This window comes from Candoia aspera, chromosome 4 (genome assembly GCF_035149785.1).
Source record: "Candoia aspera isolate rCanAsp1 chromosome 4, rCanAsp1.hap2, whole genome shotgun sequence".
Lineage (NCBI taxonomy): Eukaryota > Metazoa > Chordata > Lepidosauria > Squamata > Boidae > Candoia > Candoia aspera.
In genome coordinates, this window is record NC_086156.1 from 109,230,296 (window position 1) to 109,245,303 (window position 15,008).

Consider the following 15,008-nt stretch of genomic DNA (forward strand, 5'->3'; position numbering starts at 1 on the left):
CAGGCGGGCGCTGGGCAGAGATGATCCAGAGTCACTGTACGAGTGGATCTGCCTGGCCGGAAAGGCTGAGCATGCCCAGTGCACCTACATGCAGACCCATTGAACCAAGAAGACAACAACCCTATTGCGGGGACCCCGGAGCAGAGCAACCACTGCCCCACTGAGCCACCGAGCAGGGAACGAGGAGAAGGATTGCTGCTATGCACGAGGGCAGTGCCTCCATTGTGGGAAAGGAGGCCATTGAGCCACTGAGTGCCTGAAGCTCAAGTCCGGAGAGCGAACCACAAAAGCCATGGCTAAATCGCCCCAGCTGTCATGCTGAACGACCACAGCCAAAGGTGCCACTGACCTGGAAGAAGCCCAGTGTCTCTACGCAGAGGTGGAAGAGGATGCAAAAGAGCCGGTGGGAAATGCCAGCCACCTGCCCTGAACTGTGCCCTGGGGGAAGATGGGCGTGAGGAAGCTATGGTGAGTGCTGATTGCCCCACCCTGGCAGTGAAAGTGAAGCTGGGCTCCCGCACCCGAACCACAGAAGTTTGGGCTCTGGTTGACTCTGGGTGTTCGAGATGCCTCATCCACCTGGATCTAGTGACTGCCCTAGACCTGCCCAGTTTCCCTCTCCAGCAGTCTTTAATTTTTACCCAGTTAGACGGGTCAACAGCGGGAGGGGGTCCAGCAACTCATTTCACTGGGACTGTAGCAATGCAAATGGGTAGCCACAAAGAGGCTTTAAAATTTATCATTGCTTCTGTGGGTGACCCCATGGAAATTCTAGGGATCCCTTAGTTAACTTGGCGAAACCCCTACATAAACTGGCAGCACTGAACCCTTACTTTTAGCGATGTGTTTTACCATGCCCCTCCAGTGGGGAGACCCTTAACTGGGGGGGAGGCAGGGCTGCAATTGCAGCACTGCGCCCCAACTAGGCACAGCCCGAAGGGCTGCTGGACCGCTACCAAGTCTTTGCAGATGTTTTGGGGGAAATGGAAGCAGACCAGCTACCACCCCATCATAAAACTGACTGCGCAATCGAGTTGGTCCCCAACAAGCAACTGCCTAAACCAAAAATTTACCCAATGACCAAGAAAGAACTAGAGGCATTGCCTGAGTTCATTGACAAAAACCTGGCACGAGGATTCACTGAAACTGCCAATTCCCCAGTGGGCGCGCCTGTGATCTTCCAGGAAAAGAAAGACGGCACCCTCAGACTCTGTACGGACTATCGGGGGTTAAATTCAGACTCCCTATGTAACAAATATCCTTTGCCTCTAATGAAAGACATGTTAGCCCACCTATCAAAAGGGAAAATTTTCTCTAAACTTGACCTCCATGAAGCCTACTTTCTCATACGCATATGGGCTGGAGATGAGTGGAAAGCCACTTTTAATTGCCCCTTGGGCTCCTTCCAGTACAAGGTCCTCCTGTTTGGCTTAGCCAGCACACCTGGCATTTCCATGCAGTTGATTAATGAAGTGTTACATGATCACTTATTTAAGGGGGTCTTGGTCTATTTAGATGATGTACTGATCTACTCTGAAACCGAGGAGGAGCATGAACGCCTTCTTAGGCAGGTGTTAGAAAAACTGAGGGCAGCCAAGCTGTATGCCAAGCTCTCCAAATGTGAATTTCACAAAACCCAACTAGACTATTTGGGCTATCGAGTCTCTGACAAGGGGATCGAGATGGACCCTGAGAAAATTAGGGCCATCTTAAATTGGGAATGCCCTTGCACCCGACACCAGCTGCAAAGTTTTCTGGGGTTCATCAACTATTACCGCCAGTTCATCCAGGGGTTCGCTGAAATTGCCTTGCCCCTTACCAACTTGCTTCGCACAAAAGGGCTGGGGGAAACATGTAAAGTAAAACACCCTGGGGCAGTGTTGAACTGGACTCCAGAATGCCAAGCTTCATTCAAGAGACTAAAGACTTTCTTTACTGTGGAACCCATTCTGCGGCACCCTGATCCTGAACGCCCCTTTGTTGTCCAAGTAGATGCCTCGGACTTTTCTATTGGGGCTATATTGTTGCAAAAGGACTCTGACAACATCCTGAAACCCTGTGCTTATCTGTCCAGAAAATTTTCTGAGACTGAGTGCCAGTGGCATGTTTGGGAAAAGGAGGCTTTTGCTGTTAAAGCTGCTCTAGACACTTGGCGCCACCTCCTTGAGGGGGCTGCCTACCCCTTTGAGGTTTGGACGGACCACAGGAATTTGGAGGCTCTCCACACACCCTGCCGCCTCAGCCCCAAACAAATTCGCTGGGCTTAATTTTTTAGTTGGTTTAACTTCCAACTGAAGTTCATGCCAGGCAAGAGAAATTTTCTTGCAGATGCTTTGTCCCGCTTGCCGCAAGACTTTGACCAAACCCCTCAAGTAGTTGGTACTGTTCTCTCTTCACCACAATTGGGACTGGCTGCTGTCACCTGAAGCCAAACCCATGCTCCACCTCTGCAGAGCACCCCCCCACCCCCACCCCACAAGCAACCACTCCCTTGTCAATTACATTCAGACTTTCTGCAAGCAGTGAAATCTGACTCTTGGTTGCTGGCTAATCAAGACAAAGTATGCTTTAAGGATGATTTCCCATGGGTCGGCCACTGCCTTTATGTACCTGAAACTTTGCAAGCTTCTGTGTTGCAATGATCCCATGATGATAAATTGGCGGGACATTTCGGGTTTGTCAAAACCCTGCATTTGGTGCACCACCAATTTTGGTGGCCCTCGCTAAGGCGAGATGTCAAAGACTATGTTGCCTCTTGCCCTGTCTGTGCCATGTCCAAACGAAAAGTGGGGAAACCACAAGGTCTTCTCCAACCTGTTGCTAACCCATCTCGTCCCTGGGCTGAGGTCTCTATGGACTTTATCGTTGACCTCCCACCCAGTCGAAAGGAAACTGTCATTTGGGTGGTAAAGGACTTTTTCTCCAAACAAGCACATTTTATTCCATGTGCCTCCTTACCGTCTGCTCAGCAGCTGGCTCGCCTCTTTCTATGCCACATCTACCATCTCCACGGCTGCCCCTCCCATTTGGTGACCGACCGTGGGACACAGTTTACCTCCCAGTTTTGGCAGACTTTTTTAAAGCTCATTGGCACCGAACAAGCATTGTCAACGGCGTCACATCCGGAGACTGATGGATCTACTGAGATTCTTAATTCCAACCTAGAGCAGTTTCTCTGCTCCTACACCAACTATCATCAGGACAATTGGGTTGAATTCTGCCCTTCGCTGAAGATGCCTACCACAATTCCATTCATCAGAGCACTGGGCAAACCCCTTTTCAGGTTGTTTTTGACCAGGACTTTGTTCCTATTCCTGAATTGCCTCAACCACCACCCCCCGCCGCCCAGCCCCTGCTCAGCTTATGATTGGGCTGCACAGCTTGCTGACTCCTGGTCAATCGTTCGGCAGGCTTTGGACGATGCCCAGGCATCCTACAAACATCATGCTGACAAATGCCATTCTCCCCATCTCACTTTTGCTGTTGGGGATCTGGTTTACCTCTCTAAAAAGTTTATCAAATCCCCTCAACCTTCCAAGAAGCTGGCCCCTAAGTTTATCGGGCCATTCCCCATTGTAGCTCTTATCAATCCTGTGACTGTCAAACTTGACTTGCCTCACAATTTACGACGTTTGCACCCTGTTTTCCATTGCAGCTTGCTCAAACTGGCTCGCTCCTCCCTCCTCCCCCACCTCTGCCGATCATGAATGATGGCCAGCAGAATTTTGAAATCAGAGAGGTCATCAACTCCCGCAAGATCGCAACTCTGTGCAGTACCTAGTTTGCTCGAAGCACGCTCGACACATCAATGCTCCTGCTTCAGTTCGCCACTTTCACCTTGCTTATCCTTTCAAGCCTGTGCCTTGATTGTGCTTTTCACTATTGTTAATTTTGCTTTCTTTTAGGGGGGTGATATGTCATGTTCACCGGTGCGATGTTTGATTTACATCGTAACGTTTCGCATGCCATGGTGCTGATGCGCATTCCAGTTGGGAGGGAGCTGCTGGGAGAACTTGTACCAGGCTGTCTATCTGTTTTCTTGAGGATGGAATGTGTTTGGGTTATTGTTTGTGTTCAAGGTCTTTTTACCCGTTGATTAACAGAACTCGTTAGGGGCACCTGGGATGGGAAACTTGAAATGGTTATACGGGGGGAGGGCTCACTTTCACACTGAGGGTTTTTAGTTTGTATTTGGTGTGCTTCTGCTCATTCTCAGCTTTCTTTGTACTTGCTCACTATTCCTAAATAAACCAGATTTGTTTCAAGCCATCACTTGTGAGACTGAGTCTATTTTAGGATAGGCAACCATTACAACTTGATGTGTTGATATGAGGGAAGAGTGTAGTTGTTGTTCAGTTGTTAAGTGATGTCTGACTCTTGGTGACCCCATGGACCATAGCACACCAGGCCTTCATGTCCTCCTCTGTCTACCGGAGTTTACTCAAATTCATGTTCATTGCATTGGTGATGCGATCTAACCATCTCATCCTCTGCCATCCCCTTCTCCTTTTGCCTTCATTCTTTCCTAGCATCAGGGTCTTTTCCAGTGAGTCCTCTCTTTGCATTAGGTGACCAAAGTATTTGAGCTTCAGCTTCAGTATCTGTCTTTCCAATGAACACTCAGGATTGATTTCCTGTAGGATTGACTGATTTGACCTCCTTGCAGTCCAAGGAACTCTCAAGAGTCTTCTCCAGCATCACAGTTCAAAAGCGTCAATTCTTCGGTGCTCAGCCTTCCTTAAGGTCCAAATCTCACAGCCATGCATCACTATCGGGAAAACCATAGCTTTGATTGTACAAAGCTTTGTCAGCAAGATTATGTCTCTGTTTCTTAATATGCTGTCTAGGTTTGTCATAGCTTTCCTCCCAAGGAGCAGTCATCTTTTAATTCCATGGCTGCAGTCACCATCTGTGGTGATCTTGGAGCCCAGAAAAATAAAATCTGTCACTCCTTCCATTTCTTCCCCTTCTATTTGCCAGGAAGTGATGGGGCCAGATGCCATGATCTTAGGTTTTTTTTTTTTTTTTTTTATGTTCAATTTTAAGCCAGCTGTTGCACTCTCCTCTTTCACTCTTCAAGAGGCTGTTTAGTTCCTCCTCACTTTAAGCAATTAGCGTGGTATCATCCACATATCTGAGGTTGTTGATGTTTCTCCCGGCAATCTTAATTCGGGCCTGTGATTCATCCAGCCCAGCATTTTTCATGATGTAATCTGCATATAAGTTAAATAATCAGGGTGACAAAATACAGCCTTCCCGTACTCCTTTCCCAATTTTGAACCAATTGGTTGTTCCATGTCTGGTTCTAACTGTTGCTTCCTGACCTGCATACGGGTTCTCAGGAGACAGGTAAGGTGGTCCGGTACTCCCATCTCTTTAAGAATTTATGAGGGAAGAGTGCAGAACCCCAAACGGCAAAAAAATGAACATGCTGAAAAGAATGAATTGGACTATATTCATGGGGTCTGGTAAAAAAAATCAATTTCATTTCTTTATTAGTTTTTCCCTTTTATTTAAATTGGGTCTCAGAATAATGATATAGCATTTGGGGGAAAAGATGCAGCCGAGTAATCCAGCTGCAGAAGCCAAAATGGAGAAGATCTCCACCGCCACCACGTATTTCCCCTTTGTACTCAGATAGGTGGGAACAAATGACACCCAAACAGTGCAAAAGACCAACATGCTGAAGGTGATAAACTTGGCTTCATTGAAGCTGTCAGGTAAATTCCTAGCTAGGAAGGCTACTGTGAAGCTGACAGCAGACAAGAACCCCATAAAGCCAAGGACAGCATACAGCATTGTGGTTGAGCCTGCATTACATTCCAGGACAATTTCTTCAGCCACTGAATGCATGTCAGAATCTGGGAATGGGGGAGAAATTGCCAACCAAACTACACAAATGGTGAATTCTGCCAGGGAACAAGCTAGGACAATTGTGTTGGCCAGCCTTTTGCCCACCCATTTCCTCATCTTGGAGCCTGGCTTGGTGGCCATGAAAGCAAGCACAACAATGGTTGTTTTCCCCAGTATACAAGAAAGAGCTACAGAGAAGATGATCCCAAAAGCAGTTTGTTGCATGAGACATTTCACTTGGTCAGGTTGGCCAATGAAAAGCAAAGTGCAAAGGAAGGAGAGCAGGAGAGCAGTGAGAAGGGTAAAAGTGAGATTCCTGTTGTTGGCTTTGACAATGGGGGTGTCCTGGTGTTTCAGGAAGATCCCCAGCACCACAGCTGAGATGAAAGCAAAGGAGAGTGCAATCACTACCAAAGAAATCCCCAATGGCTCTTGATAAGTCAAGTAAGTTATGTTTTTTTGAAGGCAACTATCCCGATCCTTGCTTGGATATTGATCTTCTGGACATGGGACACAGTCATCTAAGTCTGGGGGGGAAAAAAAGAAAGAAACCAGAAACAAAACCTTTGAGAGAAACATCATTATTTTGAAACATCATCTCTTCAATGTCAATGTGCCCTGATTTTTCCAGTTTTCTCTAGCTTTAATGAGCTCTCAGTGGCTTTCCTGTTGCAATTAAAGTGTTTTAAAACCCTACATTTCACTGGGCAAAGTTATTGGTGGGACCACCTCTGCCTGTCTCAATAGGTGACATAGGTGTGCATGCTCCAGGTCTCCTCTGTTAAATGATGTCATCTGATGGTACCTTGGATATGCACCTTCTCTGTAGCTGCCCCAGCCCTTTGCAAGAGTCTCCCAGGGATCCCTGCCCTTTTAGCCTTGTAGTAGGCTAGGAAGACTTGGCTGTTCTCCAAAGTGTTGGAATAGTCAGGAGGCTGATTGGTCCAGGACCTGGTGGGAAGGGTGGTTTTGTTTTCATTTGTCTTTTCATGAGTTGCGGTGAGCTGCCTAGGTAGCCATATATGTTCCATAAGTCAATCAACCTATCAATCAATACATCTGGGTGGAATAGTAAGTAAAAACAAGTAGAAACTAATAGGAAGACATTACCATTGTAAAGTTAGCTTTACTTCCATAAAGAAGGTATACAATAAAGGAAGTATTTTGAATAGTCTACCAACTAACTTTGGCTTCCTGTAAACTCTTTAGAATTTCTAAAGGAGACATAAAAAGGGACAATCCCAATCTAAGAAATCTATTGGACCTACTAGTTAGAGTGACCAGATTAGTTTTATCATCAAATATCTTACTGAACTACGAGCAATTAGTTCAAATACTACATTGATGAGCTATACAATTTGTTGTGAAGCTCAAGATTTTCAGTTACCATAATATTGATTAAATATTCAGCCCCCATTTAGTATTATTAAATTATCAATACATTCAATATATTTGTTTGCTTACCGATTTGGTCAGCTATCTTCCCTTCTGGACACAATCTACAGTCATAGCAACAAGACAATTTCCCTTCCACTTTTATCCTGCTATGGCCAAAAGGACATTTCTTGTTACAGATGGAAAGAGGTAATGTCTATAAATGAATAAAATCAGAATTCTTTCATATGAAGAATTATGTTTAGGGATTCCTCTTTTCATTAGTGACCTCTTCATTTCTTCATCTAAGCCTTGATGTTCCATTTTCCAGTTTTCTTTCTGGTTTAAATTCTCCACTGAATTTCAACTTTTTCTGGTTTAAATTTTCCACTGAATCCCTTGACTGTTCCTTATATCACGCTGATTACACTAATCGAGTGGTCGTGCCAAGCACAGGATTCTACAGATCTCTTCTGTGGAAATCAGTACCAGAACCTGGTGTGGGAAAGAGTCAGTGGTGTATGCTCTCCTTCCAGTTCCATTGTTTTGGTTGGGGTCCTACTTTTACTATACCTCTTTCAAAGCTTGGTTGACTTTTCCATTCATACCACAGACCATAGTTTATTGAAACCTTTGTGAGCATTTCATAAGAAAAATCTGAATTTCAAAATTGAGCTATTTTCAATCTGGTTGCTTATAGCAGATTAATTAAGTTTTTGGGGGGATGGGGGATTGTTTGTACCTTGCAGTTTGAGCACATTTAACACAAATGAATTTTAGTGTTCTTTTTTAATGATTTTCAAATAATACTGATTTAGGGATATGGTTCCCTGAAATTATGAGGCTTGAACTGGGATATAATGCTATTTTTAAGTTAAAGTTAGAATTCTCTCTTAAAAATGTAAAAACAGCTAAGAAAGAAGGTTTTTTTTCCTGTCATATTCCTTCCCTCATTGATTTATGTTTCATTTTTAGAAAAAAAAAATGCTTCCACCATCCCCTTAAATTAATTTTAGAGATACCATGCAATAATATTTGGAATAGTGCTGTACTTTGATGAGAGTGAGAGAATCTCCAGTAGAAAATCTTTGTTTTTGAATCATATATTTCCATATATTTTGATAAATATTCAATGTAAATGTATTTCAAAAAGTGAGTTTTTGCAGGCTATTTCATCTATTTCAAGAAAGACATTTAAATGCTGGATGGTATGCAATCATATTACTCCACTTGGATTAGCATTACTAGTTATCTAAATAGACAGGCTCTCCAGCAGAAACCCTTTGTTTTTGGAATATATTTATATATTATCTTAGGAGATAAAACCATTAGGCATGCATATGCCATTTAAATATATATATATTCATTCTGTTTCAATAAATGGTTTGCTCCTGTTCAGTTATATACAAAGTGTCATATTTTATGTAGTAAGAAACAAATCCTGCATACTAACATAGCATTGCACTGGAACTAAAGAAATGTTGCAGATATTTAAACTTTAAGCCACCTCTTTTGCTTTAGTAGTTTATGTTTGTATCACATCAAAAAGGAAAGAAAAGTATTACTCTGAGGTTTCTAAGCAGCTTAATAGTTTAATCTAAGTGCTATTGTTCAATCAATTATTTGCATGGGTCAGTGGTTATATAATGTCAAGAAAAGGGGAAAAAAAAAACAAGACACACCTGGTTATATATGTGGGGCCAAATGATATCCTTGGCAGAAAGGGTGAGGAGCTTCTCTGGGGGAGCCAGGGGGTCAATCTCTCCAACTTGGACGGTCACAAAGGACTTGTTTGGGAATGTGACCCAACTGAAAATATCAAATCCAGTTACTAATTCCCCTTTTGGGCTAAAAGAAACCTCTTCCCCAGCACTGTTGTTAAAGGAGACTCGCTGCAAAAAGTGGTGGAGCTAAAGGAAGGAAAAAGCAGAAGAAGAAACAGTGAAGATAACTGTATTCAATGCAAGGTATGGACAGATCTCAGTTTGTTTCTTGCAATCTGGCCTATTCTTAATGAGCCAATTTGGCCTATGCTTAAATTTTGGAAGACAACTATGTTCTCTGTCACATGCATTTTCTACCCTGTTGCTAAACTAAAATATTTCAGTTGAAAAAATTTCAGATGAGAATTCCATCACAAATTTGAGAAAGGGAAAAATCCAACAGATCACTTTGCTCTGATTATTGAGCAATCCAAAATGTTTTACACAACCTGATGACCTTCCTGAATTTTGCATTAGCAAATGTTACCTGCCATGGTGACTGAGGCAACAGCTTCCATCTGTTCTCATCAAATGTCTGACCCTCTTTGGATTTGGAGGAGCGCATGGCCCTCAGAGCATGTGCCACAGCATAGACTGCATTGTAGATGCTGTAACTATGTCCACCCATGGTGGTCTCAAAAACAGAATTAGGAAGAGTCTCCAGCTTCTCTTCTCCAGTGCAGATCCTTTCAGCATTCCCATCTGGAATATCTCTGGAGAATGAGCATTCAAAAGCATCTTTCCAGAAATCCCTAATAAAGCCATCTTCTTTTTCTAAGATTGGGTTTCTCTTCTGCATAAATTGTTGGAAACCTGTCAGCTGCTTAGAGTGAATTGCAAAGGAAAGAGCACCATGGAGAAAATCAATGGGCAACTCTCTTTGCATCAGGATGGAGGTGAATTCCATCTGGGCTGTCAGGATCCAAACTTTGGCTTTTCTCTCCTTTGGAATATCATCAGAATCTAACACATAGATCATTAATCTCAGAGTCACTATGCTTGTAATTTCAGCATTGAAGATCACTGCAATGACTGTACTCCCCATGATCACTTTGTATAATTTATCTGCCTTTTCCACCATTTCAGCAGCTTCATTACCATACATCATTTGGGGGAGACATTCTATAAAGTCAAAGCAGATTCCTCTCTCTGAAAACATGGAAAGACTCTTTTGAATGAACCTCTCTCTGTCTTCCTCATACAAAGAAATCAACCCAACCCAGGTCCATCCAAAATGCAACAGTAAGTGTAGGATTCCTTTAAGCTGGTGGATCTCATCTGGGAACATCCATTTGACAAAAAGGTCGGCTGGTTCATTATTCATCAGTGGAGCTGATCCATATGTGATCTAAATGGGGGAAAAGGTGGGGGAGGAAATAGAGGCAAAAATGGATTTCTACAAAGCAAAATGTGCAATATGTGTGTTTGTTCATTGGCACCCTTGCTTAATTTTTGAAGAGAGTCCCCGAGTCTTAGTGTAAGTCAACCTTGTTGTTTGGGTAGAAAGGGCATCAGAGCCTTCCTTAGCGGTTTAACACATTGGCATCAGGAAGTTTCATACTGTGATGAAGAACAGCCGTGGTGGTGATTTTCACTGCAGATCAAGAATGGGTTGTATTCTTGTCTGACATTTTATGCTACTTCTGAGAAGATTGATCATGGGACTCAGTATCTGAAAGTAAGAAATAGCTTGTGAACTTCCATCTTCCTTTATTTTTGTTCTCACCTGAGGAAGCTTGTAGTTGCACAGAGCAGTAGCCATGTTGAGACAGGTCTTAGAACGGGGTCCTCCAATGACAGCTACCGTATTGGTCTGATCATTACATTTGTAGTTGGGGATAAATTTATCTTTTGTAGATAGAAATTCCAGTGCTAAAAGGTAAGTTGTAATTTCCTCAAGATAATCAGTAGCAATGTGGAAACCAAGGCTGACATTGGGTAATATGCCAGAAAGTTCATTGATCTCCTTTACAGCAAATGCCAGAGCCAAAGTCTGTTGGTAGTTATGAGTGAGGAACCTTCAGCGAGAATAATAAACTATGTCAATATATTTCTGTTTCTGAATCAAAATCAGAGAGTTGCTACTTTTAATTGTTATATTTATATGTTCATACACAAACAAAATGTTGTATTATTGTTTGCCCTGGACACCTGGAATTTGGTCTTCAGCAAATAATAGCCCTGGATTGTATAGATTGGGGTGTCCTGACCTAGTTGGGGTTAGGTACATTTGAGCTAAGCCAGCACTTCATCTCAGTTTCATCTGTACTTTGATTTTTTGTACGGGTGGGAAGCCAGTTCCATTTTCCCACCCTAGACTTTTAGTAGACTGAAATAGTTTTTCTAATGCACTTGAGGGTTTCCTGCTTCATTTCTGGGTGAAATGAAAGGGGAAAAAAAGGTCAGGATAAACCAGAGGGAATCTGCAAAGCCTAGATTAGTCAAGATTTCTACTTTCAAGAGAGGACTTTTTTGAAGGAAGGAAAAAAAGTAATTCATATAGTTTATGGCTCAAATCAATAGTATTTGTCTCTGTTTAACCTTCAGTGTTAGGACAGGCTAAGCTTCTGTGAGCTCTAGAATTGAAAATGTCTAAATATGGCCATTAGTCATACCAACTGGAAGTAGTCATACCAGTCAACTAGCAACCAATACATTTCAGCAGATTAGTGAAAGAAAGAAAATACATCATTTAGCTAGTAATGTGGATGTGGAGGAGGTGGGGGTTCAGGAGGATACTTACAGGTACTGATCAAGCACTTTATGAGAAGGAAGGCTTTCAAAAGTGATCTCATTTGAAAGAAAGAAGACCTGATAAAGAATAGCAGCAATAATTAAGTCTCCAGACTGATAATACTTGTGAACAATTGCAAGAGGACCACTGAGACTGCAGTTGGAAACAGGAGAAATTACCATCATGTTAGGAAAAAAGAATAAAACCAGTGTTCTGAATATAACCAGCTCACTATAATATATTGTCATTGTTGACACCAAACACCAATGTTACCACTCAGGTGAGATGCTGGGTCATAATCAACCTGCCTCTCATACATTCAATATTATCTAGAGTGAATGAATGAAGTTTCACCAATAAAATGTACATCCTTCGTATTCTCTCTACAAGTAATTCCGTATTTTTGAACTGATATTAATGCTATGTTTTAACCTGGGTTCATAGCTTTTTCATGGTTACTGACATTCCCTTGAGACAAAAAAAAAAAAAAAAAGGGAGAATGATGATACTTAACTTGATAATTACTGGGGAGATAATAGCTTGCTTACAGTAGGACTTTGTTTCCAATATGTCAAAAGGAAACATGTTTATCATATCTCTGCAGGACTGCAGGAGTGCTATGAACTTTTGAAACTTAGAGATGAAGCAGAGATTGGGAGGAGCACCATATGCACAAAACAATGAAACTTTGCACATTTTTTTCCAAAGATGCTTCCATGTCAGACAGATACACATCTATAACATGGTTCCAAAGTTTCTTGATTCAAACACCATTTAAAAAGAAGGCAAGTTAATTTGCTGAGGTCATTTTGTCAATCCTCTGCTTAATGCAGGTTCTGCTATGAAGAATGACAGTATAATATGATTGGTTCAGGTCAAAGATGGTTTGACAGAGGGAAACAATGTTAAAGTCATAGCATGAATCAGTGAGTTAAGATGTACTTGTGCTCTCCTTAAACAGCAGGTCTCTCACCCTCTCCCTATCTTTTTTTTGTTTAAATAAGAATTTTATTAAGTTTGAAAGATATAATAAAAACTACAAAAAACACAGAAAACTACAAAAAGAATAAAAATTATAAAGAGTGTGAAACACAAGAAGAAAGAATTTTAGAGATTACATAAACTGGGAGATCATGAGTTCTAGTCCTGCCCAACTGTGTGACCTTGGTACTATTTATTTTCCTGGTTCCCATTTTCATGGGAATCTAATGCACAGCAAGAGAGATAAGTTTTCATTGTGAAAACACCTTAATCTGACAACACATGGACAGGCTCAACCAGACTTTCAACTGGAAAACTCTGAACTAGGCCAAATCCAAAAATGCTAGAGAATTCCTGGAAGCTTGGCACTCAGACAAAGCAGCCATCAACAGACACATAGAGGTAAACATCTTTTATACGCCATTCAAAAAAGACAATAGAAAAGCCAAAAGACCCGAACACCTCCTTGCCAGCAATCGACACCCAGTATGCAAAGATTAACACCAAGATTAACACCATATGAACAATCAAACAGAACATTATACCTTAATCAAGGGACTCTTAACTCAGCCAATCAACCCATCAGCAAACAACAGCCCAATCAAGGAACTCCCAAGGAGAGAACAACACCCCCACCAACACAAGCAGGACAAACCACAGTATATAAACAGAGAGCAAGGCCCACTCCCTTTTTGCACTGAAGATGCTGCTTGGTCTGGCACTGAAATGTCTGCAAGAAAACAACAAGGCTCAGAGAGCACCAAGGACTCCAAAGAGCAACTAATAAGGAAAGGAAACTGATTTTTCTACCAGAACCCCTGAGTAAAGCCAACTTGGTTACTTTTACAACATTGGTTTCTTGCACTTTGGGAATCCATAGTCTTCCCTCATCTTTGCAGAGCAAGGTGACACAGAAGGCAGTAGCTCTGATGATCTCTTCTAAGTTCACTGCCTAACATAGACAGGTGATCCAACTAATACTGAGTGTAGCATCTTGGTTACTCATCATCTCTACCATCTGTTCTAAACCGTGGTTTGAAAAGGATTGGATGTTAGTGAAAGAACAAGTTATTTGTGCTGATAAGAATACAGTGGTGTGTAATGTCATTCCAACACATGCAAATAATAATAGTAACAACAAGAACAACATCAGAGGAAGAACAGATCTTTACCCTATATAACTATTCCATTAGACAGAGCCAACCATTTGTTTGAGGACAAGTTTCCTGTCCTCCAACCAGCCAATTTGGGAGTTTTCTGCCCCACTGCTTGATCACAGTTCATTGTGACTGCACTTCGCAGACTCCAGCGGGTTTCGGAGATTTTCACCTATCTTGTTCAGGATCTGAGTTCATGGCACACATAGTGCTTCCAGCGGAGTCCAGCCTAGTTCTGAGTTCCAAGTCTTGCTCCAAGTCTCCTGTCCAGAGAATTCAGCCTAGTCCGGGGCTTCCAGCCGAGTCCAGCCTAGTTCCAAGCTCTGCTCCAAGTCTCCTGTCCAGAGAATTCAGCCTAGGCCGGGGCTTCCAGCCGAGTCCGGCCTAGTTCCAAGTTCTGCTCCAAGTCTCCTGTCCAGAGAATTCAGCCTAGGCCGGGGCTTCCAGCCGAGTCCAGCCTAGTTCCAAGCTCTGCTCCAAGTCTCCTGTCCAGAGAATTCAGCCTAGGCCGGGGCTCCCAGCCGAGTCCAGCCTAGTTCCAAGCTCTGCTCCAAGTCTCCTGTCCAGAGAATTCAGCCTAGTCCGGGGCTTCCAGCCGAGTCCAGCCTAGTTCCAAGCTCTGCTCCAAGTCTCCTGTCCAGAGAATTCAGCCTAGTCCGGGGCTTCCAGCCGAGTCCAGCCTAGTTCCAAGCTCTGCTCCAAGTCTCCTGTCCAGAGAATTCAGCCTAGGCCGGGGCTTCCAGCCGAGTCCAGCCTAGTTCCAAGCTCTGCTCCAAGCCTCTTGTTCAGAGTTTCCAGCCTAGTCCGGGGCTTCCAGCTTCCAGCTGAGTCCAGTCCAGCACAAGTTCCAAGCCTTGTTTTTGAGACTTCATTTCTGAGTTCCCAAATTAGTCCAGAAACCTCAGTCGAGACTACCCTTGCTCTGAGTTCGAGTCCTGTGCCAAGTCTTCAGTTTATCCCTGTCTGCTGCTCGTAGTCCTGCTTCCAGGTCCAGGGAGCCAGTCACCTAGTGTCCGTGCTGTTCCAGTGTTGATCCAGTTCGAGAACTGCTATCTCCAGCTCATAGAGTCCAGTCTCACCTCCAGTGGAAGATCCTCTCCGTCATCTTGCTGTGCCCAGTGGGTCTTTGTTATCCAGTCTTCGTAT

At 43.1% G+C, this 15,008-nt stretch overlaps 1 protein-coding gene across 1 annotated transcript; it reads right to left on the minus strand.

Moving 5' to 3' along the window:
* Positions 1-5,535: 5,535 nt before the first annotated feature.
* On the minus strand, positions 5,536-14,967 carry LOC134497011 (vomeronasal type-2 receptor 26-like; the record flags this gene model as incomplete). The annotated part of the gene is made up of 3 exons (XM_063302725.1): positions 14,942-14,967; positions 9,531-9,703; positions 5,536-6,380 (listed from the first exon to the last, which is right to left on the minus strand). Coding segments are annotated over exons 1-3 (1,044 nt in total), but the record flags the coding sequence as incomplete, so codon positions are not given.
* Positions 14,968-15,008: the final 41 nt, after the last annotated feature.